Here is a 24,196-nt window from a genome sequence, read left to right as displayed (position 1 = left end):
GACTTACAAAAATAAGTAGAAAGCCACGATGAACTGATCAGACAGAACGATTCATTGTGCACAATACCCAAATTTTAAGCCCCGCATTTCAATCATTTCTTTCTTTCAATGGGAAATTATCATGACTGTCAATCACTGTTAAATATGCCAACTGAATCACTTCCTGGTATAGGTCTGCAGATATGTCAACGTTTCACATATATTATTATATCAAACCAACGATTGAATACAAATCATAACAAAAGGTTGATATGGTTTCATTTCTATATGTAACAGAAGCTCATAGCGGGCCTGCCATCACTGTGTGCAGACTAAACTCCAAAAACAAGAAGATTCCTAAATGTTAAAATGCATGAGGATGAAAAACCCCTTCATTACATAACAAACTACATTCATGGTGACAATGCTCCTAAAACAGACGTTAAGGTAAAACACGAGCTTCTGTCTTTAACTCATTAATGCTCCCGTGATCATCAACACTGCTGTGAATCCAGTATAACAAAAACCCCAGACACACCGTTCATATACAGCAATTCATTTTAATCAATTTGAAAAATAAATTAAAGAAATAACTTTAAATGAAACATAACAAAACGACATTATAAACATCCTGATGCCCGTCAGCAAAGTTGGAATGTTCAAATGATAAATGATATGAACATAAATGTGTGCGTGTGTCCATCTGCAGCCTACATGAAACGATTGTTCTTCCTGCTACAAAAAGGATAGAAAATGTTTCATAATACGCTTAAATCTTATACACATGCCCTATCTGTGAGGAGTTTAAAAATCCAGACTGTACAGGATAGCATACGGTATATCATCTGTGGTGTTTGGAGGAAGGGAACGATGAAAGAAATGGAAGTCTGTCCGTACAGCACAGAGATGACAGATGCAGAAGATCACTCGTAAAGATCATGGTCTGATCTAGAGCTGTAATACTGTCAAATATATCTACAGTCATGTACAAGAATGAAGGTGATGATGAAGTCTAAGACGTCAGTGTAAACCGTGTGTGTGTGTATGTGTGTGTGTTCACCGACACACACTTTAATGAAATCCAGAATGTTTATCACCTCATGAGCTCAGCTGCTGAAGACAGAGACAGATGAGATGAAGGGTCAGGAGCGTCATTCACAGCAGCACTACAGGCTGTCTTCATTTACAAACACGCTCGCGCACGCCAGCTCAGAGGTGACAGTGATAAAAGTGAGAGAGTATGATGGGCTAGTTTCTCTTCTTGAGGTTGTTGTTTGATGAAAGTCTCTGTCGCTGGGAGGGCATCAGGGCACCCAGTGTCATTTTACTCCTGGCAACTTCAAAAAGTTTGGAAAAGATCTGAAAGGAGGGACAGGCGTTAGTATTCACACACTCACAAGTTAATGAAATAAACCGTTGAGAAATGTGAAGAAAGAGAGAAAGCCACTAGAGGGCAGAGTAGACATCTCACCTTCTTGGGCGTCCTCTGTTTGAGCATAAAGTGAGAAGAGATTGAGACATTAAAGAGAGACAGAAAACACTCACTGATAGATTCAGATTTAATTACTAAAGAAATAAAGTTGATGCCATTACACCTTCAATTAACAGTTTGTATTAATGCCACAGTGCACAACTTCATCATGTGCAATCCTCACACACTACTCTATTTGCATCTGTGGATTTACACCAGGTCAGATCACATGCTTCTAGAGACATCAGGCATTGAAATGCACTCAAGACAAGCTTTCATATTATATAGGGCTTATTCGATCTACGTCATCAATGTTCGCTGCGGCCATATTGTTGACATAAAACTGTCAGTCTGTCAATTGACAAGCGAGGCAGCGTGGGTATTATGCATGGTATTATCGGTGTAATTTTTTTTTTAACCGCGCGATGGTGTGTGGTGTAATACACGGATGTTCTAACAACAGCAAAAAGACCCCGGAATTACTTTTTATGCGATACCGACTGTCAGAAAACATGAAAGGAGAGGAGTTGAACCAGCGCAGGAGAGACTCCCAACAGCAAAGTCTGTCCCCATCATTTTACCCCAAGTAAAGTTAGGGATATATGCCTCACAGCAAAGTCTGTCCCCATAATTTGATCACATATGGTTAGCTGTAAGCAGTGGCTGAAACTGCTCTTTCAAATAAGCTGCCATAAATTGAGAGTTATTAAATTAGTATGAATAACTATATGAACATAATAATAGGTCTGGCATTGATACTAGGTAGGGAATTAAGGGTCGTTCACATAGTTTTGAAAATCATTTTATATTAAACAGAATAGCGGAGCTCACACCAAAACTATAACGATACAGATACAATGAACGACATCATTGGGATCACTTTCTGAGCGATTTTTCCCACCTGATGAAGGATATACCATTGATAGCATTAAAATCTATTTGAACTTCAAGTACACGAGCACTTAAAATGACAGTGAAACTTATTGCTGAGCTCTATAACATTAGATTACCTCCAGTTGCTGTGAAAATTGACTAGGTAATGCTTTTTAATCTATTACATTAACTAACTGTTATGCCAAAAGGTAAGAGATTACACAAACTATTAGATTCACTGTTTAGAGTTACGCGAAACGCAGCGTGTTGAGGACATCTGCAAAAGTTTTTATTACAAGCAATATTAAAGGCAAGTGATTTGCGCGAGTGCTGTGAGCGAATTAGCATAAACGTATTGTTTGGTGATGTGGACGATGATATAGTTATCGTTATAATGTGAACGGCCCTTCAGTGCTTGTATGATGAATGCAGATACTGTATGAACGATATAGTTATAAATATCCGGATAAGTTACGGCTGGCAATAAGGACGGATCTTTACTTAAGGCTTTTGGGTCTATTTGATATTGTTCCACAATAATGAAGCTCATCTTCTCTTAATACAGACGAGATTGAGCCATTAGACTACTGCTCCCCTCGACTCAAATCTATGTGCGGCTAGGGGCAAGACAGATGTCATGTCAACAAGATGGCCGCGGCTAGCGACTTCCGGTGTTTGCGAATAAGCCCTATACAACACGAGCACTTTTAGTGATTTTATTAGTAATAATAACAGTAACATTTTATGCTTCTGAAACCTGGTGTTGAAACGGTTCACTATGAGATCAAATCTGACACGAAGGTCCGTACAGTTGAGCTCACCAATATATCGTTCATCCTAGAAAAATGACTGACAGAAAAAAAACTGAAGGATCCTGGACAGCAGGATGAAACCGAACAGAAGATGAGAAATAAATGATATGAGAGAGCAGATGAAAGATGAAGAAGTAAAGGAGACAGAGCTGAGATACACACCTGCTCCCAAAGAGTTTCTGCCACCCGATCGATGAAGCTGCCCACCTCTCTGAACTCCCCCGAGTATTTGACGTAGGCCCAGGTGCACAGCGACGCCAGCGCCACACCCATGATCAGATTACACACCATCGCCACAGAGTTTATGCCCACAAAGCCCGTCACCAGAGAGATGACGTACATGGCAAACATCAGGGCGAAGAGCGTGGCGGGTGTGCGTGCGGCGAAGAAAATGTTCTTTCCGTCGTTGTGTTTGACAAAGCTGGCGTAAACCTCGTCGATCTCCTGCTCCAGCTGCTCCTGATAGCGGCGGCAGAACTCTTCTCCACCCATCTTCTTCACCGCGCGGAACTGACGGACGCTGCTTTGCTTCAGTTCGCCGTGATTGCGCTCCAGGTCGGCAGGGGCGATGTAGGGCTTGTCTCCTCCGCACACCTGCACACAGGAAATAAACACACCGTCACGGGATTTCAAGATTTCAGGCTGTGGTGCGTGAAGGTGTGATCTGATTCACCTGCTCCATGCTTTTGCTGTAAGAGTCTTTAGCTCCTGCTACAGCTGCCAGGTTATTGGCTTCAGCCGTCGCCTGAAAAACAAAGACAAACATCTTGACGCTAAACTTGCTTTACAAGACCAACAACTGACATCTTTACATGAGGACATACAGCCTGAACCCGAGCGAGTTCTTCTGAGTAGATCTGGGGTTTAAGACACCGGCGATAACTCTGAGGGGCTCTCCTGTGCGATGTGGTTGATGTCCTCAGGGCAACATTATGTTGACCCTGAGACAACATTTCAATCAACCAATCAGATTTCAGAAATAAGTTTACAGTTTGTTTTAAGTGTAAGCTTACAATCAGGATTAGCTGTTTCTAGACCATTGTTTTCTGCAGTTATCATGTCCCTCTGATTTTAGGGTTTGGTTAGGGTTGGGGTGGGTTTAGGTTTTATTTAGAAAAATGTTGTCCTTGGGTCAACACAATATGTCTGAGGTCATCATAAAAGGCTCAACTTGTACTCACGGTTCATCTTGCATGTTCTCATTAGACACAATTTCATCAGATGGAAGTATACTTCTTAATATTGAATAAATCTGCATCATACTGTGGTCTGGTCATGTGATTATATCAACATATGTAAGTTTATGTTCAGTGTCAACAGATTCATACCTGCAGCATTGATTTGGGATGTGGCAGCTCTTCTCCCTGATAGATCTTCATATAGGCCTGACACAGAGAAACACACGTCTGATAATCTGAGTCAGGTGTGAATGATAAAAACACAAGATGATTCGCTGTGTATCATGAACAGTATGGGGGGGGACAATAAACATAATATTTCCCCAGAGAACAGAAATAATACAGCTACAGTTGTACTTGTAAGGATGTACACAGAGAAATATTCTTCATCGCATTTATTTAGTTGTTTACAATCAAGCCTCCAATGATATTTAAACTTTATTTTAAATCTAAATAACTGTTAGATAGGTAACATTATAATTGCAAACATAGTTGATTCATTAAATATCATCTGTGTTAAAAAAAAGAATCACTTCATCTGATGTTTAAAGTCAATGAAATAGCTTTGACAGCCAACTTACTGGAGTTTCACAACTACTAAACAACTTTGGTTTTTTCTCACTGGACTTGGGCTGCATCGGGGAAGTAGTTTCTCTGAATTCATACTATTTGAAAACAGTAGGCGAAAAGTACTAATTCCAGCAAGCTCCTGAAATGTTCATTCAATGGACCCTTTATTATCCTGCGAGTTTATTATCAAAAAAAAGGAGATGCTTTGTTTTATTCATCAAGTTGTTTTAATAATTTCCAGAAGCAGTAACGCGGCTCTATTCAAATGCAAATACATTAAACAGCTGTCCCTTGTGGTTAAATTGCACGTTAACATTCCGGTTAACGACTAACTTGTTGTTATGATGATGTGTGTCACGTGATGTATCAACATGGCAGATGTAGTACGTCCAAATTCATTCATACCATCCATATTTATATATTTAGTCATTTAGCAGACGCTTTTGTCCAATTATACTATATAGTACCTACTGTTTAAACGGTCGATGAGTAGATACTTAATCTAATTCAGTACCTACTGTCACAGTTTGAGATTTTGGACGCAGCCCTTGTGTGTCTGTGTGTGAGGTAAAGGGAGAAAGCAGGCAGTGGACCAAACCACTGTGAGGCAAAACATGTTTTTCTGCCCAGTTTGCATTTGTATCGTTTTACTACTAAAACAATTATTTTAAGCATATAAACAGTATATATGTTTATAAAACAGACTGTATTTTCACCCATGCATGAAGGTGCATCTTACTTTAAAATACTGAAGAAGATCTCGACACGTGACTTTAGAACCTCCGATCTCTTTCTCTACCAGATTCTCTGGAGACAACAGCAGCGGGACCAGATTTACCAGCTCCCTCTTAAACTCATCATCGATATCTAAACAAGAGAAATCTGATGGTTTAAATGGGATAAAACACAACACAGTCTTCTCTATGGCGTTTCGAGAGCTTCCTCCAGAAGAACAGAGACTTTCATCATTGATTTTCAATATCAATGAACAGAAATATACAACACCTCAAATATTTGTTTATTGAATATTTCAGTCATTGGTCCTTTTGAAAAGCAGAAATGGCAGAACACGTCTTACCTCGTAACCTGCCATCAAAGTGTGGATTGGTGGCCACCTTGAGGCCGGGGTGCGGCAGCAGGAAACAGCTGATGTTGGAGAAACAGGAATGAATGTGTTTCCTGACGTTCTGCAGCTCCTCGTGTTGATTGGGTTTCACCTGAGATTGATTCACGATTCAAAACATCAGCATACGTGACCGAGCGAGACTCATGACCAGAGGCTTACGCGTCACATGACCCACCTGCAGTCTCTTCTCCAGGAACTGGTTTCCTCCGTTCAAACCGTAAGGATGTTCGTACGGGTAACTCCAGTCTCGTATGAGAAACATCAGCGACTGCACAAACACACACATATATCACATGATTGAGTACCACACAGCAGACACATTATACACACACACGCGCATGTTAAACACACAATACCTGGAATGGTTTCAGGTAGATCTCCTCCATAGCAAGCCTGCCGTACTCTGTGAACAGCTTTAAAGATCACAACAAGTGTCAACTCCAGCATAACAAGCAATAGATCATAATGTTTTTTTTAGGGCCGGGACTTTAACCCTAACCCTAACCCTAATTAAGATTAATTAATTACACAAAAAATAACGCGTTAAACATTTTAACGCATTTTAATCGCACTTATTAATAGAGTCATTCGTAAATGCTGCAGACCCTGTTTTAGTTCGAGAACTCCGGGGTTGTGATGCAGTGTAAATAAAAGTAGACGGAACCTAAACGAACAGCTGATTTTAACGTGACAACGCATCAATTTCAAAGTAAAAATGATTTATTCTGGTAAATGGACGTTTGCAACGGAGGTTTTGCCCAATAAACATCTACCAACAAACTACAGACTATTTTAACATGTATCCTAATGTCTGTTATATGCTAATGTTTGAGTATTGTTGGGTTTAAATATTGTTGTAATGTTGTTTTGTTTCAATTTAATTAGTTTATTACGAGTTTAATTTAAGTTTTGTTTGCTACTTTAAAACGAATTTCGTTTCAAATAATTTGTCTCGTAATTATAAACAATGTTTTGTTGTTAGGTTTTGTGAATATAAATTAAAAAGAACATTAAAAGCAACACCGTGCATCTCATTGATGCATATGCTACCGAATGCCAAAACATGCAGTGAGTAGCCTATATCACTTACTTTTCAAAAAATCAGCCTGGCAGTGCCCAGAAGTTAAATTTACACGCGCATTTAGAGCATACTGTAGCAGCACGTTTGATCTGCGGTGTGCTTAAGACTTTTAAAAATCCACTTCATATTAATTTTAATAGGCTACTTTGACGGAGGACACGCACAGAGAACAGTGACGGCAGGTAAAGGAAAAAAGTTAAACGAATAGAGTCAGTTTGTAAGAACATTTTTAAATTGATCAGAGTTCATATTGATGATCTTATAGTCAATGAACTATTATAAACATAACAGCAAGAAAAGCTGAAGAGGAACTCGCAACATTAAAGCAATAAGCATTTATGTAGGCTAAAGCTATATATCACCTCTTATTTTTTTTAAATTTAGTTAAGTTTCAATGGTAACACTAAAGGCGCGTACATTATGCAGCGCTTTTCACATCCAAATCCCACTTAAGAAACCTATAAACGATGTGCAACTTAAAAAATATATTATGCACATTTTTATATATTTTAATTTTAATATAGGCTATATAGTATATTATGTTTTGTTGTTTTTATACGCGAGGTGGGGCATCCGCGCACATACTGTAGGTACCGGAACGCAGACAGTCAAAACATGAGAAGTCCCGAACCCTGCAATATTAAACAAACTACTTTAAGAAATGCGGGCCAGGAAGCGGGTCGGGTATAATATATATATTTTTTTCTTTGCGGTCCGAGTTGCGGGCGGGTTGTTTATACATTGACCCGCGAATCACTGGTAAGCGTCGATAAGAGCATGGTTGTGTGTAAGATATGCAACAAGGAATTCACATATCACCGCAGCACATCGAGCCTCAAGTATAATCTCAATGCAAAACATACAGCAGCTAGCGTGGACATTAGCCTCCATTAGACTCCGGGTACAACGACGTGGTTGAACAAAAATAAACAATATTTTGTTAAGCATATGTATTCAGTCATTATTCATAAAAATCCATGTAAAAATACTTCTTAATGTTCTCAGGTCAAATATTTATATGAGATTAAAATGCGATTAATTTAGATTAATTAATTACAAAGCCTCTAATTAATTAGATAAATTTTTTTAATCGAGTCCCGGCCCTAGTTTTTTTAAATTATAGTATTACAAATAGAAATAAAACATATAGGAACACTTTGTCATGTGATGAACAACACATGTGTGAATTTGACCAACTGAACGGACTTTACACAATGTTTAAAGAGAGATATATTTGTGTGACTTTTAGGTCCCTACATGTTGTTTATGAATCTGCGTCTCACCTGAAGATGCTGCAGATCGTCTTCTTGAATGTTCTGAGACAAATTATAAACCTGTGAATAAAAACACACAGAAGGTTCGGCAGAAGTCCCTGATGATGGGCATGACGTCATGTGATGTGACATGATGTATGTGTGTTGTACCTGTAGAGAGCTGGTCATGGTGCTGAGAGCAAACAGTGTGGCGCAGTCTTTAATGGTGGACTGACTGTCAAACGCTCCCTGTGTGTCCAGCAGCAGTACAGCCACCTGACAAACAAACACAAACGCTCAGATCTCACACAACAACAACGAGGACCATTTACACCATCAACAAAGATTTCAGTCGGAGCCGACGGTGTAGTGGGCAGCGCTCCGACATATGGTGCAAATGCATTTCCGAGTTCGAATCCCGGCTCGAGGTCCTTTGCCGATCCCATACCCCTCTCTCCACCCTCTACTTTCCTGTCGTCTCTTAAAAACTACTGTCTGTCAATAAAGGCAAAAATGGCCCAAAAAAATTATAATTAAAAAAAAAGATTTCTATAAACATTCACAAGACTACAACAGAGTGGTTAGCAAGGAATAATTGACAATGACCGTTGAATTATTGGACAATAACGCACACCCAAGGTAGTAATGCAGTACAATATAAAGTGGAGTTACACCACAGGTGTGCATTATTTTGAAATACTGCAAAGTATTATTTTATAGTTACCACAGACATTGATCTGGTGATTATTTTAAGACATTTGACAGATTTCTCAACCAATCAAAATAAGCAGACCCGTGGTATAAACAATAATAATCTACTGTGTCAATAAATATGCTCCTACAGGATTATGTAATATTACAAGCAAGAGTCTCAGTGATCAGTTTTATAGAGATCTGCAGGAATTAATAAATACCATCACAATGTTACAAAACAGCAGATTTAACAACAACAACACAATAAACACAGAACAAGAGTATCTTTATTCAAATACATCAATACACAATAATATCTGGATCATAAGACACGCCGTCACACATGTTCAGTGATGATGGTTGGGTTCATTCTTACCTTGCTGCCATCAGGTTTCTCCACTACAAACACTTTATTCCAGGCCTGAATCCCTGTGGTCTCGCGCTCACAACCGCCTCGCCATGTAAAGCCGGTCAGGGGTTCGTCGCTCCCACCAAGCCACAAATCTGAGCTCTGCTGAGACCAAACAAACAAACAAACAAACAAACTGTAAGACATCACATATACTGTACTGACACCACATAGCCATTGAAGTGAAAAATCACTGCAGTTCAGTTCAGTTCAGTTCAGTTCAGTGAGACATCCACAACAAACTCTCAAGAACAAAACATTTTTGTCCAACACAAAACAACAGTTTCAGCAAAAATCACAAAGACCAAAGCTGCTTAAACATAATCCAAAAACTCCACACAGCCATAAACCCCCTAAAGTCTACATGTTTATTACCCATATATAATAAACATTTAACAAATATACAGACCATTGTTGTCTGCCCAAAACCAAACAAGCTCAGAGACACTGACTCTCAAACCCCGAGTCTCAGTTTAAAGAGATTCAACCTCACATTGTTATCATCACACAGAGGAAAAACACTTTACTGTGAACCTGAGGAAGATAACATAAATCAGCCTCCTAATAACTTCAGTGTGTATCTTATACCACACACTGTACTGTACTGTAGTGTAGTGTCCTGTAGTGTCCTGTAGTAGTGTAGTGTAGTGTAGTGTAGTGTAGTGTAGTGTAGTGTCCTGTAGTGTAGTGTAGTGTACTGTACTGTAGCGTAGTGTCCTGCAGTGTCCTGTAGTAGTGTAGTGTAGTGTAGTGTAGTGTAGTGTAGTGTCCTGTAGTAGTGTAGTGTAGTGTAGTGTAGTGTCCTGTAGTAGTGTAGTGTAGTGTAGTGTAGTGTACTGTAGTGTAGTGTCCTGTAGTGTACTGTAGTGTACTGTACTGTAGCGTAGTGTCCTGCAGTGTCCTGTAGTAGTGTAGTGTAGTGTACTGTAGTGTAGTGTCCTGTAGTGTACTGTAGTGTACTGTACTGTAGCGTAGTGTCCTGCAGTGTCCTGTAGTACTGTAGTGTAGTGTAGTGTAGTGTAGTGTAGTGTAGTGTCCTGTAGTGTACTGTAGTGTACTGTACTGTAGCGTAGTGTCCTGCAGTGTCCTGTAGTAGTGTACTGTAGTGTACTGTACTGTAGCGTAGTGTCCTGCAGTGTCCTGTAGTAGTGTAGTGTAGTGTAGTGTAGTGTAGTGTAGTGTCCTGTAGTAGTGTAGTGTAGTGTAGTGTAGTGTCCTGTAGTAGTGTAGTGTAGTGTAGTGTAGTGTAGTGTAGTGTCCTGTAGTGTACTGTAGTGTACTGTAGTGTACTGTAGCGTAGTGTCCTGCAGTGTCCTGTAGTAGTGTAGTGTAGTGTAGTGTAGTGTAGTGTAGTGTCCTGTAGTGTAGTGTAGTGTACTGTACTGTAGCGTAGTGTCCTGCAGTGTCCTGTAGTAGTGTAGTGTAGTGTAGTGTAGTGTAGTGTAGTGTCCTGTAGTAGTGTAGTGTAGTGTAGTGTAGTGTCCTGTAGTAGTGTAGTGTAGTGTAGTGTAGTGTAGTGTAGTGTCCTGTAGTGTACTGTAGTGTACTGTAGTGTACTGTAGTGTACTGTAGCGTAGTGTCCTGCAGTGTCCTGTAGTAGTGTAGTGTAGTGTACTGTAGTGTAGTGTCCTGTAGTGTCCTGTAGTGTAGTGTACTGTAGTGTACTGTACTGTAGCGTAGTGTCCTGCAGTGTCCTGTAGTAGTGTAGTGTAGTGTAGTGTAGTGTAGTGTCCTGTAGTGTACTGTAGTGTACTGTACTGTAGCGTAGTGTCCTGCAGTGTCCTGTAGTAGTGTAGTGTAGTGTACTGTAGTGTAGTGTCCTGTAGTGTACTGTAGTGTACTGTACTGTAGCGTAGTGTCCTGTAGTAGTGTAGTGTAGTGTACTGTAGTGTAGTGTCCTGTAGTGTACTGTAGTGTACTGTACTGTAGCGTAGTGTCCTGCAGTGTCCTGTAGTACTGTAGTGTAGTGTAGTGTAGTGTCCTGTAGTGTACTGTAGTGTACTGTACTGTAGCGTAGTGTCCTGCAGTGTCCTGTAGTAGTGTAGTGTAGTGTAGTGTAGTGTAGTGTCCTGTAGTGTACTGTAGTGTACTGTACTGTAGCGTAGTGTCCTGCAGTGTCCTGTAGTAGTGTAGTGTAGTGTACTGTAGTGTAGTGTCCTGTAGTGTCCTGTAGTGTAGTGTAGTGTAGTGTCCTGTAGTAGTGTAGTGTAGTGTAGTGTAGTGTAGTGTAGTGTAGTGTAGTGTCCTGTAGTAGTGTAGTGTAGTGTAGTGTAGTGTCCTGTAGTAGTGTAGTGTAGTGTAGTGTAGTGTAGTGTCCTGTAGTGTACTGTAGTGTACTGTAGCGTAGTGTCCTGCAGTGTCCTGTAGTAGTGTAGTGTAGTGTACTGTAGTGTAGTGTCCTGTAGTGTCCTGTAGTGTAGTGTACTGTAGTGTACTGTACTGTAGCGTAGTGTCCTGCAGTGTCCTGTAGTAGTGTAGTGTAGTGTAGTGTAGTGTAGTGTAGTGTAGTGTAGTGTAGTGTAGTGTAGTGTAGTGTAGCGTAGTGTCCTGCAGTGTCCTGTAGTAGTGTAGTGTAGTGTAGTGTAGTGTAGTGTCCTGTAGTGTACTGTAGTGTACTGTACTGTAGCGTAGTGTCCTGCAGTGTCCTGTAGTAGTGTAGTGTAGTGTACTGTAGTGTAGTGTCCTGTAGTGTACTGTAGTGTACTGTACTGTAGCGTAGTGTCCTGCAGTGTCCTGTAGTAGTGTAGTGTAGTGTACTGTAGTGTAGTGTCCTGTAGTGTACTGTAGTGTACTGTACTGTAGCGTAGTGTCCTGCAGTGTCCTGTAGTACTGTAGTGTAGTGTAGTGTAGTGTAGTGTAGTGTCCTGTAGTGTACTGTACTGTAGCGTAGTGTCCTGCAGTGTCCTGTAGTAGTGTAGTGTAGTGTAGTGTCCTGTAGTGTACTGTAGTGTACTGTACTGTAGCGTAGTGTCCTGCAGTGTCCTGTAGTAGTGTAGTGTAGTGTAGTGTAGTGTAGTGTAGTGTAGTGTCCTGTAGTAGTGTAGTGTAGTGTAGTGTAGTGTCCTGTAGTAGTGTAGTGTAGTGTAGTGTAGTGTAGTGTAGTGTCCTGTAGTGTACTGTAGTGTACTGTAGTGTACTGTAGTGTACTGTAGCGTAGTGTCCTGCAGTGTCCTGTAGTAGTGTAGTGTAGTGTACTGTAGTGTAGTGTCCTGTAGTGTCCTGTAGTGTAGTGTACTGTAGTGTACTGTACTGTAGCGTAGTGTCCTGCAGTGTCCTGTAGAGTAGTGTAGTGTAGTGTAGTGTAGTGTAGTGTAGTGTAGTGTAGTGTAGTGTACTGTAGTGTACTGTACTGTAGCGTAGTGTCCTGCAGTGTCCTGTAGTAGTGTAGTGTAGTGTAGTGTAGTGTAGTGTAGTGTAGTGTCCTGTAGTGTACTGTACTGTAGCGTAGTGTCCTGCAGTGTCCTGTAGTAGTGTAGTGTAGTGTACTGTAGTGTAGTGTCCTGTAGTGTACTGTAGTGTACTGTACTGTAGCGTAGTGTCCTGCAGTGTCCTGTAGTAGTGTAGTGTAGTGTAGTGTAGTGTAGTGTCCTGTAGTGTACTGTAGTGTACTGTACTGTAGCGTAGTGTCCTGCAGTGTCCTGTAGTAGTGTAGTGTAGTGTAGTGTAGTGTCCTGTAGTGTACTGTAGTGTACTGTACTGTAGCGTAGTGTCCTGCAGTGTCCTGTAGTAGTGTAGTGTAGTGTACTGTAGTGTAGTGTCCTGTAGTGTACTGTAGTGTACTGTACTGTAGCGTAGTGTCCTGCAGTGTCCTGTAGTAGTGTAGTGTAGTGTACTGTAGTGTAGTGTCCTGTAGTGTACTGTAGTGTACTGTACTGTAGCGTAGTGTCCTGCAGTGTCCTGTAGTAGTGTAGTGTAGTGTAGTGTAGTGTAGTGTAGTGTAGTGTAGTGTAGTGTAGTGTCCTGTAGTGTAGTGTCCTGTAGTGTAGTGTAGTGTAGTGTAGTGTACTGTACTGTAGCGTAGTGTCCTGCAGTGTAGTGTCCTGTAGTGTAGTGTAGTGTAGTGTAGTGTAGTGTAGTGCACTGCAGTGCAGTGTAGTGTAGTGTAGTGTAGTGTAGTGTAGTGTAGTTTAGTGTAGTGTCCTGTAGTGTAGTGTAGTGTAGTGTAGTGTAGTGTACTGTACTGTAGCGTAGTGTCCTGCAGTGTAGTGTCCTGTAGTGTAGTGTAGTGTAGTGTAGTGTAGTGTAGTGTAGTGTAGTGCACTGCAGTGCAGTGTAGTGTAGTGTAGTGTAGTGTAGTTTAGTGTAGTGTCCTGTAGTGTAGTGTAGTGTCCTGTAGTGTAGTGTAGTGTAGTGTAGTGTAGTGTAGTGTACTGTACTGTAGCGTAGTGTCCTGCAGTGTCCTGTAGTGTAGTGTCCTGTAGTGTAGTGTCCTGTAGTGTAGTGTCCTGTAGTGTAGTGTCCTGTAGTGTAGTGTCCTGTAGTGTAGTGTCCTGTAGTGTAGTGTCCTGTAGTGTAGTGTCCTGTAGTGTAGTGTCCTGTAGTGTAGTGTCCTGTAGTGTAGTGTCCTGTAGTGTAGTGTCGTAGTGTAGTGTCCTGTAGTGTAGTGTCCTGTAGTGTAGTGTCCTGTAGTGTAGTGTCCTGTAGTGTAGTGTCCTGTAGTGTAGTGTCCTGTAGTGTAGTGTCCTGTAGTGTAGTGTAGTGTAGTGCAGTGTAGTGTAGTGCACTGTAGTGTAGTGCACTGTAGTGTCCTGTAGTGTAGTGTCCTGTAGTGTAGTGTCCTGTAGTGTAGTGTCCTGTAGTGTAGTGTAGTGTAGTGTAGTGTAGTGTAGTGTAGTGTAGTGTAGTGTAGTGTAGTGTAGTGTAGTGTAGTGTAGTGCACTGCAGTGCAGTGCAGTGTAGTGTAGTGTAGTGTAGTTTAGTGTAGTGTCCTGTAGTGTAGTGTAGTGTCCTGTAGTGTAGTGTAGTGTAGTGTAGTGTAGTGTAGTGTACTGTACTGTAGCGTAGTGTCCTGCAGTGTCCTGTAGTGTAGTGTCCTGTAGTGTAGTGTCCTGTAGTGTAGTGTCCTGTAGTGTAGTGTCCTGTAGTGTAGTGTCCTGTAGTGTAGTGTCCTGTAGTGTAGTGTCCTGTAGTGTAGTGTCCTGTAGTGTAGTGTCCTGTAGTGTAGTGTCCTGTAGTGTAGTGTCCTGTAGTGTAGTGTCGTGTAGTGTAGTGTCGTGTAGTGTAGTGTCGTGTAGTGTAGTGTCGTGTAGTGTAGTGTCGTGTAGTGTAGTGTCCTGTAGCGTAGTGTCCTGCAGTGTCCTGTAGTGTAGTGTCCTGTAGTGTAGTGTCCTGTAGTGTAGTGTCCTGTAGTGTAGTGTCCTGTAGTGTAGTGTCCTGTAGTGTAGTGTCCTGTAGTGTAGTGTCCTGTAGTGTAGTGTCCTGTAGTGTAGTGTAGTGTAGTGCAGTGTAGTGTAGTGCACTGTAGTGTAGTGCACTGTAGTGTCCTGTAGTGTAGTGTCCTGTAGTGTAGTGTCCTGTAGTGTAGTGTCCTGTAGTGTAGTGTCCTGTAGTGTAGTGTAGTGTAGTGTAGTGTAGTGTAGTGTAGTGTAGTGTAGTGTAGTGTAGTGTAGTGTAGTGCACTGCAGTGCAGTGCAGTGTAGTGTAGTGTAGTGTAGTTTAGTGTAGTGTCCTGTAGTGTAGTGTAGTGTCCTGTAGTGTAGTGTAGTGTAGTGTAGTGTAGTGTAGTGTACTGTACTGTAGCGTAGTGTCCTGCAGTGTCCTGTAGTGTAGTGTCCTGTAGTGTAGTGTCCTGTAGTGTAGTGTCCTGTAGTGTAGTGTCCTGTAGTGTAGTGTCCTGTAGTGTAGTGTCCTGTAGTGTAGTGTCCTGTAGTGTAGTGTCCTGTAGTGTAGTGTCCTGTAGTGTAGTGTCCTGTAGTGTAGTGTCCTGTAGTGTAGTGTCCTGTAGTGTAGTGTCGTGTAGTGTAGTGTCGTGTAGTGTAGTGTCGTGTAGTGTAGTGTCGTGTAGTGTAGTGTCGTGTAGTGTAGTGTCCTGTAGCGTAGTGTCCTGCAGTGTCCTGTAGTGTAGTGTCCTGTAGTGTAGTGTCCTGTAGTGTAGTGTCCTGTAGTGTAGTGTCCTGTAGTGTAGTGTCCTGTAGTGTAGTGTCCTGTAGTGTAGTGTAGTGTAGTGTAGTGTAGTGTAGTGCACTGTAGTGTAGTGCACTGTAGTGTCCTGTAGTGTAGTGTCCTGTAGTGTAGTGTAGTGTAGTGTAGTGTAGTGTAGTGTAGTGTAGTGTAGTGTAGTGTAGTGTAGTGTAGTGTCCTGTAGTGTAGTGTAGTGTCCTGTAGTGTAGTGTAGTGTAGTGTAGTGTAGTGTACTGTAGTGTACTGTACTGTAGCGTAGTGTCCTGCAGTGTCCTGTAGTAGTGTAGTGTAGTGTAGTGTAGTGTAGTGTAGTGTAGTGTAGTGTAGTGTAGTGCACTGTAGTGTAGTGTAGTGCACTGTAGTGTAGTGTACTGTAGTGTACTGTACTGTAGCGTAGTGTCCTGCAGTGTCCTGTAGTAGTGTAGTGTAGTGTAGCGTAGCGTAGCATAGCGTAGTGTAGTGTCGTGTAGTGTAGCGTAGTGTACTATAGCGTAGTGTAGCATAGCGTAGTGTAGCGTAGTGTAGTGTAGCGTAGCGTAGTGTAGTGTAGTTTAAAAAAAAGTATGCAGTGTGCAGTCTTATTATTAACATGTAAGGCCTTGTCCACATGTATACAGGTATTTTCAAAACTGTACCATTTTCTATGCGGTTTGGCCGATCGTCCACATGCAAAACACAGTATCGGGTGACTGAAACCGAACTTTTATAAAAAGCTTTGCTGTGTAGGCGGTGAAAACAGAGTTTTTGGCATGTGATGTGCTCCTGATTGGCCAACATGACTTTACATTAAGGGATATATCGACATCTGTTGATAGCTCTTCATATCGTGTTTTTGTGTGTTCATGAACGTGGAGAAGGAGGGAATAAAATACCTGTGTACATGTGGACTAGGCCTCAGAAAATGAAGAATAGTTGATCCGAGAGGATTGTATGTTTTGTTCTGTTCTGACCTGGTTGTACATGAATCTGAGCATAAAGTCCAGCAGGAAAGATTTTCCCTTGCGGAAGGCGCCGGCCACAGACACCACCACCACATTGAGATCTCGCACGTGCTCCTGCAAGAGAATCCGCTCCAGAAGGTCTTCATCCAAAGAAAACTCATGATTGTCCTCATCCGCGATGACGATCTGGACCGGCCCGACCTCCTCCAGCAGAGGTTTATCATCCGGCTCATCAGGAATCATCTCATGCTGGACATCCTCCACTCCAGAGACGCCTGCTGACACACGCAAACACGTCTCTGAAATCACAACAACCACGTGACTTTTATCATCATCAAACTACAGATCAAAGTGGAGAATAGTTCATCGTCAGTCAAAACACACGGAGGTTCAGGAACAACCACACAGATGGGTCAAAACACAGCCTGGTTTTTCATTTTAAAGTGATTCAGAATGTTTTTCAGATACATGCACACACATGACTGCATTATAAATCAGTTCAAACAAGTACAACCGAATAAAGCACAACTTTGGTCATCACAGATGGACATTTAACTGTGAAATGTGTGAAGTTTAGAGGGGACATATCACATCAGTCGATCATCATCATATTTTAGACTCGTGTCGTGTAAAACATCTAGATTTACAATCAGCACAGGAAACACAGACTGAAAAATACTCATGAACCATTCATAAAATCAAACACGAGCAGGAAACACTTGAGACACCATCAAGGGTTAAAATATCTCAAAGACGTTGTGTCAGAAGATCAGCCAATGAATGTTGTTAAAACTGTGACCCACATCAACCCATCTCCTGTTACCCACAAACAACAAACAAACCCCTGAAGAGGCTTTAAGTTGAGTAACATTACACCTATACACAAATGATTCGGGGGGAGGGGGGGTTGTGTTGTAATACATAATGAAAAAAACAACCTGATGTTATGAACAACCGAACCTGAGTGACAGCAACCATTAATACACTGTCAATAAAGTTTGATCTCATAAAATTAAGCAGTGGAACAACAACACGACAACATCAGTGATACACACACAGACACACACACACACGCACACACACATCATCCAGATCTTTTATCACAATGAGAAGAGCAAAACATGAAAGCATCCTGAGGTATAAATGTCACGAGAAACAACAGTGACCTTCAGAATAAACCCAGCTTATAGTTTCTGTTTCAGGTTAATGAACTGTTTCTAATGTAAGTCAAACTCAAACATGCGAGACGCTGGAAACAACAAAGAGATTTTCCACAAATAAACATCAGAGCAGCTTTACAGAAAAACATTTCACTATTTGATGTTTATCATTTCATGTGTTATTATTAGGAAGCAAACTCAAACTTGTAATAAAGTATAATTATCTGTAAAGAAAAGACATATTTCATATATAAACTATGCTGACAGTAAAAATGAAAGTAAATAAGCAACATGAGGTTCTCAATGGCATCTTTAATCCAAAGCATTGTGTTGAAAAACACCACAATCAACACCACCATCACAGCACAAAAAACATCACAACACAACCGCTATCACAACACCGCCGTCATCACCATCACAACATCTTCATCACCATCATTACCATCACAACACAACCACCACCATCACAACACAACCACCACCATCACAACACAACCACCACCATCACAACACAACCACCACCATCACAACACAACCACCACCATCACAACACAACCACCACCATCACAACACAACCACCACCATCACAACACAACCACCACCATCATAACACAACCACCATCATCTCCATCACAACACAACCACCATCATCATCTCCATCACAACACAACCACCATCATCATCTCCATCACAACACAACACAACCACCATCATCATCTCCATCACAACACCAACACCATCATCATCTCCATCACAACACAACACAACCACCATCATCATCTCCATCACAACACCATCATCATCATCATCATCATCACAACACCATCATCACCAAACACCACCAATCTCTGTGATAAATAAATCAACTCCGTTTTAGTTATATTTTCTCACTACATTTTCTATATGTCACTCTTCTCAAAGGTCACATACAAATAAACGAATAAAATACACAATGAAGAATAAACACATAAATAAATAAGCAACATTTCATTGTAATGATTAGCTGACAGGATTGTGTTAGCCTCATTTCATTAACACATCACAGAGATTTACTGAAGCACATGATTTGATTTCTCAGCATATCGCGTGAACTCTTTAATTTAATTTAATGCTATCTGTTTATATTTTCATAATATTATTATTATTATTCATTTTACCGCAGCACAAGCGCTGGCCTGCACGCGCATCCCGCCAAACTGTTATCACGCGCCGCTGCCGTTAAACACACACGCGCGCAATCACGGCTTGACACAACTCGTTTATCCCGGCCGATGTATAATTTACCTTCCGTGTATTTGCTCCCGGTGCAGTTCTGTCCCGTGTGGTTTCGGTGTTTTAACCTGCTCTTCTCCGCCATCTTGACCCCCGTTCAAAATAATCGCACGCGCGTGACGTCACGAGCGCCGCTACATTCGTTCGCTCGCTCGCTCCTTTATCACGAACGCGCGCAGTGCACTTCCCTCAATAATGCGCGTTCTTGTGTTTGACACAACATCAACAGTCTTTGAATAAAAAACAGTCTTTGAATCCTGGTAAACGCAGACAGACGTGAACGTGATTGAGTCATTCTATGAAACGGGTGCCATTTGGGTCCGCAACATTTGATGAGATGCATAAGGCACAAAAATGTCCTAAAATGTTCTAACAAAGCTTAAAGTTATTCATTCAAGGGTTCTTGTTAACATGATATATGATAAAAACACTATTCTTAAAGAATAACATACTATTTTTAATAATTTTGCATTAGTACATAGCCATTTTCACATGTCCGTGTTGACCAACATGACATTTGCATCCAAAATATCACCAAATAAGTTATGTATTTTTTAAAAAAATATATTGTTTTCATGATTATATTTGTGTCCCTTTTCACATAAGATACATTTTATTCAAAATAAACCTTATTTTTTTGTAAATATTTGATGATTTGTGTGCGTCCCTCAATTTGACTTACCACCCCGTCACACTAACTTGTTTTATCTATAAATAATGTACTGTTGCTTTAAATGACATCACAAAGCACAAGTGACATCATTGGAGCCTTGTTGCCACCAAGAACAAAAACAGGCAAATACTGACATTCCTCTACATTCTTTATTTGTTGATTTTTTTGTGTTAGACAGGCACCGTCAAGCTCAAAGCAACCACCCCGTCACGCAATATAGAGAGGGAAAACTAATTTCGATATATTTTTTTACATTATTAATGCAAATTAAATTATATTTCAGATAGAATGCATGTATGCTAGGTGAGGAACTTGACCACATGGGAGATCTGCGGCCATTTTGGGATGATATTTACCATCCCGTCACATACCACCCCGTCACAAGTTTTATTGTGACGTGGTGGTAAGGGATGTGACGGGGTGGTTCTGATATAGACTAATAAATTGTTTCTGTTAACTTAACATGGTTTGTTTATTCATTCATTCACTCACTATGTCACTCAATCACTCTGTCACTCACTCACTATGTCACTCACTCACTCTGTCACTCACTCACTCACTGTGCCACTCACTCACTCACTCACTCACTGTGTCACTCACTCACTCACTCACTGTGTCACTCACTCACTGTGTCACTCACTCAATCACTCACTCACTCTGTCACTCACTCACTGTGTCACTCACTCACTATGTCACTCACTCACTGTGTCACTCACTGTGTCACTCCCTCATTCACTCACTGTGTCACTCACTCACTCACTCACTGTGTCACTCACTCACTGTGTCACTCACTCAATCACTCACTCACTCTGTCACTCACTCACTGTGTCACTCACTCACTCACTCACTCACTCACTCACTGTGTCACTCACTCACTGTGTCACTCACTCACTCACCCACTCAGTCACTCACTCACTGTGCCACTCACTCACTCACTCACTGTGCCACTCACTCACTCACTCACTCACTGTGCCACTCACTCACTCTGTCACTCACTCACTAACTCAGTCACTGTGTCACTCACTCACTGTGTCACTCGCTCACTCACTCACTCACTCACTCACCCACTCACTGTAATGATGCTCTTATTTTAGTTTTTCACAGCATGACCAAAGTTTCCAATGTTAATGTTTCCCCTCCCCCAGTTTTATAAAGATTAAAACAAGCATACCATATATAGATACACACTTTGTCCATACCACCTTGTCACGGTGAACCTATCTGTGACATCAGTTACCACCCCGTCACGGGGTCATTTTGTTAAAAACTTATGTAATAGAAAATACATTTTAAATAAATTAATGTTGAATAATGTTCTTGTTGTGTGGACTAATCAAATAAATGTAAGTTTATTTGTATTTTTTAAGTGTATTCGTATGTTTTTGTACAAACAATGAGGCCATTGAAATGTCGAATTCATATTTCAAGATTAAAAAACGAATAATAATTATTTAAATTAAATTATAGACTTTCTATTGATGGTTTCCAAGAAAGGGACATTTTACTATTAGGAAAACATTAGATTTTATAAATATATTTCTTGTTTTACTACACAGATGGCAAACATATTGTCCGTGACGGGGTGGTAAAAGAAAGACTTCTGTGCCAGAATAAAACTGATAATATTATTAACAATTTTGTACCTGAGCTGGTAAAATATGTTTTTTGGTAGGATTAACAATATATTTAAAGTTGTAAGTAAAAAAAATAAAGTTTGTTCTTAATGAAAATTTTGACAATTGCAAAGTGGAAATGGCACCCGTTTCGTAGAATGACTCGATTATGAAACATCAAGAGCAGTTTATTATTATTATTAAATATCATACAAACTGTAATTGTGTGTGCGCGTGCGGTAACTAACTATAGTGCATGGATGGAGACTCAAATATGTTCAGTATGAGGAAACATCACCAGCTGATGCTCTGATAAAAATCATTATTGACACCGTGAGGATGTAGTTTCAATCTGTGTGATGCGTTTACACTAAGGTGACCAGATTTTTAAAATGAAAACCGGGGACATTTCCTAGTTAAATGGTCAAAATATCATTAAAATCTCATTTGTTGTTATCTATGAATTACAAAATGGGGACAAAATGTTTTTTGAAAGTTTTCTTCTTTTTATTGTTGTGGGTTCACTGCAAAAAATGACTTACTTCTTACTTAATAGTATTTTTGTCATATTTTCAGCTCAAATATCTCAGAAATCTTAAATCATGATGCAATTTCTTGATAAGCAAAATCCCCTATGAAAAATCTAGCTTTAAGAAAAAAATTAAGTGAATTTGTGCTTAAAACATGCAAAAAAAGTTGTGGCAGATTTTTTTTAAGCACAAATTTGATATTTTGGTCTAAAAATTAGACTTATATTCTTAGGTCATTTTGCCCATCAAGATTTTATTTATATTTGTACTGAAAACAAGAGAAAAATACTAATAAGAAAGTAATTTTGCAGTGTTTCTAATTGAATAATTTCTGTATCCTAAAAATCTATTTTGCCCGTTTTTTACAAGAGACATACCCCATCATCAAAAATGACTTAAGGTACTACTTCAGCTGATTTCATTACATTGTAAACGTGAAGAACAGAAGGAATCATGCAAAATGTAAACATATAGACATACCCCATCATTAAAAATGACTTCTAAGGTACTACTTCAGGTGATTTCATTACATTGTAAACGTGAAGAACAGAAGGAATAATGCAAAATGTAAACATATTTAGCCTACACAAAACAAATGCTCCGTAACATACTGTGATCAGTTCACTTCATTGGTTTATTATTTTATTTTAACATGAGTAGTTCGTACCTTAAGCCCCCATAATTTAACTGTTTTCATATCTTATGATAACTTGATTGATGATAATGACGCTCTCTCATATGTCTCGTAGTAAATTCTTCATCGCAAAATCAGTGGCGTGCGCAACTAAGTAGCTCGCGGGCGCGGCCCCCTCTACTGGTGAAAATAATCATTACATGATTGCTTCGCTCTGGTACTACATGTTGATCGGGTTTTTCAGTGTATTTGCTGGTTGTTTTGGACATGCTGTAAAACGGGGACATTTCCGGGGACAGCTTCAGTCGGGGACAGAACACCAAAAAACGGGACTGTCCCCGGAAAACGGGGACGTCTGGTCACCTTAGTTTACACACACACACGCACGCACGCACGCACGCACGCACGCACGCACGCACACACACACACACACACACACACACACACACACACACACACACACACACGGATGTTCGGCTTGATTACACAAAGACTGCAGAAGCAGAACATATGACTGAACATTAGCACAGTGAATAAAGTAGAGCAGGTCAGTGAGGAGGAGTGTGATGATGATGATGATGAAGGGCTGAACCAATCAGGTCAACGGTGACAGGTCTCATCTGTTTGAGATCTCTTCAGCTGGTGCAATTAAAGGCTTACCAATCAGTACACCACTATGATGTTTTGTGATATCTCAACAGTCACATGATGTAATCCACCTGACCTCAGTCTTGTGTTTGGGGAACAGAGACAATAAAATAAACATTCATGAAATATTCTGAGGTTTATATGTTTAGTGCTGAGGGAGCTCAACCAGGACACTGCAGTGACAAACTAAAGTATAGACATGAAAATACATCAGGGCTCCACACATGTGAACCGACAGCAGACCCAGCAAACAATGACCTGGCGGTCCGCCGGCGGTTTTTGGGCGGCACGAAGTCAGCGGCTTCACGCGGTCGGACCACCGTCGGAGCACCTTCGGCAAACCGACCAACGTAAAAAAGTTGTCGGTCTGCCGGCGTTTCTTGGGTGGCAAGCCACCAGCGGCTTGCCCCTGCTGGACCACCGTTGGTACACCAGTGGCAAACCGCCCCAGCAAATAATGACCTGGCGGTCCGCCGGCGGTTTTTGGGTGGCACGAAGTCAGCGGCTTGACGCGGTCGGACCACCGTCGGGGCACCTTCGGCAAACCGACCAACGTAAAAAAGCTGTCGGTCTGCCGGCGTTTCTTGGGTGGCAAGCCACCAGCGGCTTGCCCCTGCTGAACCACCGTTGGTACACCAGTGGCAAACCGCCCCAGCAAACAATGACCTGGCGGTTTGCCGGCGGTTTTTGGGTGGCACAAAGTCAGCAGCTTGACGCGGTCGGCCCACCGTCGGGGCACCTTCGGCAAACCGACCAACGTAAAAAAGCTGTCTGTCTCCCGGCGTTTCAGGGGTGGCGAGCCACCAGGGGCGTGCCCCTGCTGGACCACCGTTGGTACACCAGTGGCAAACTGCTAGTTTTCTACTGAAACTAAGAATTATAAAAATCTTAAGAAAATACATGAAAAGCAATATGAGACTGCATATAGGGCTTATTTAACGAAATGCATACATATTTTTTAATATTTCAGTTTAAAAGAATTTTAAGGATAGAATAAAAAATGAGAGATAGTGTTTAATACAATATAGTCCACGTGCAGCCGTGGTAATTTGGACATTTATAGACAACAAAACGAGTTTGTGATTTCATAATCATTTTAGGAGATTTTAAATTGTTTTAGTGATTATGTCAATGTGTGAATTTGCCATGATGCGTGTGCT

The 24,196-nt window shown here is 41.0% G+C and overlaps 1 protein-coding gene across 7 annotated transcripts; it reads right to left on the bottom strand.

The window, feature by feature from the left end:
* Window positions 1-519: 519 nt before the first annotated feature.
* Window positions 520-19,156, bottom strand: LOC129427785 (atlastin-2). 7 transcript variants are annotated; one of them, XM_055184535.2, is made up of 14 exons: window positions 18,951-19,156; window positions 16,516-16,784; window positions 9,413-9,550; window positions 8,515-8,619; window positions 8,374-8,424; window positions 6,366-6,422; window positions 6,185-6,277; window positions 5,962-6,100; window positions 5,623-5,750; window positions 4,464-4,520; window positions 3,809-3,880; window positions 3,298-3,729; window positions 1,451-1,465; window positions 520-1,338 (listed from the first exon to the last, which is right to left on the bottom strand). In XM_055184535.2, the coding sequence occupies exons 1-14, from the start codon at window positions 19,021-19,023 to the stop codon at window positions 1,228-1,230; spliced, it is 1,740 nt and encodes a 579-aa protein (XP_055040510.2). In that variant the 5' UTR covers window positions 19,024-19,156; the 3' UTR covers window positions 520-1,227. The 7 variants fall into 7 exon arrangements, with proteins under 7 accessions (XP_055040510.2, XP_055040506.2, XP_055040512.2 ...); XM_055184531.2 differs by having other exon boundaries at window positions 16,516-16,805; window positions 18,951-19,155; XM_055184537.2 differs by having other exon boundaries at window positions 16,516-16,781; window positions 18,951-19,151.
* Window positions 19,157-24,196: the final 5,040 nt, after the last annotated feature.

Source organism: Misgurnus anguillicaudatus, chromosome 14 (assembly GCF_027580225.2).
Source record: "Misgurnus anguillicaudatus chromosome 14, ASM2758022v2, whole genome shotgun sequence".
Taxonomy (NCBI): Eukaryota; Metazoa; Chordata; class Actinopteri; order Cypriniformes; family Cobitidae; genus Misgurnus; species Misgurnus anguillicaudatus.
The sequence above is the reverse complement of the archived record's forward strand: the minus strand, read 5'-3'. Positions and strand labels throughout refer to the sequence as shown.

What these genes read in the sequence shown, in the direction of transcription:
- LOC129427785 (XM_055184531.2), bottom strand. Translation starts at nt 19,023, where the DNA reads ATGGCGGAGAAGAGCAGGTTAAAACACCGAAACCACACGGGACAGAAC. An exon ending in ACGATCTGCAGCATCTTCAG is followed by an intron (nt 6,423 to 8,373) that starts GTGAGACGCAGA and finishes TGATCTTTAAAG; the next exon opens with CTGTTCACAGAGTACGGCAG. An exon ending in CTTTGATGGCAGGTTACGAG is followed by an intron (nt 5,751 to 5,961) that starts GTAAGACGTGTT and finishes TCTCTTGTTTAG; the next exon opens with ATATCGATGATGAGTTTAAG.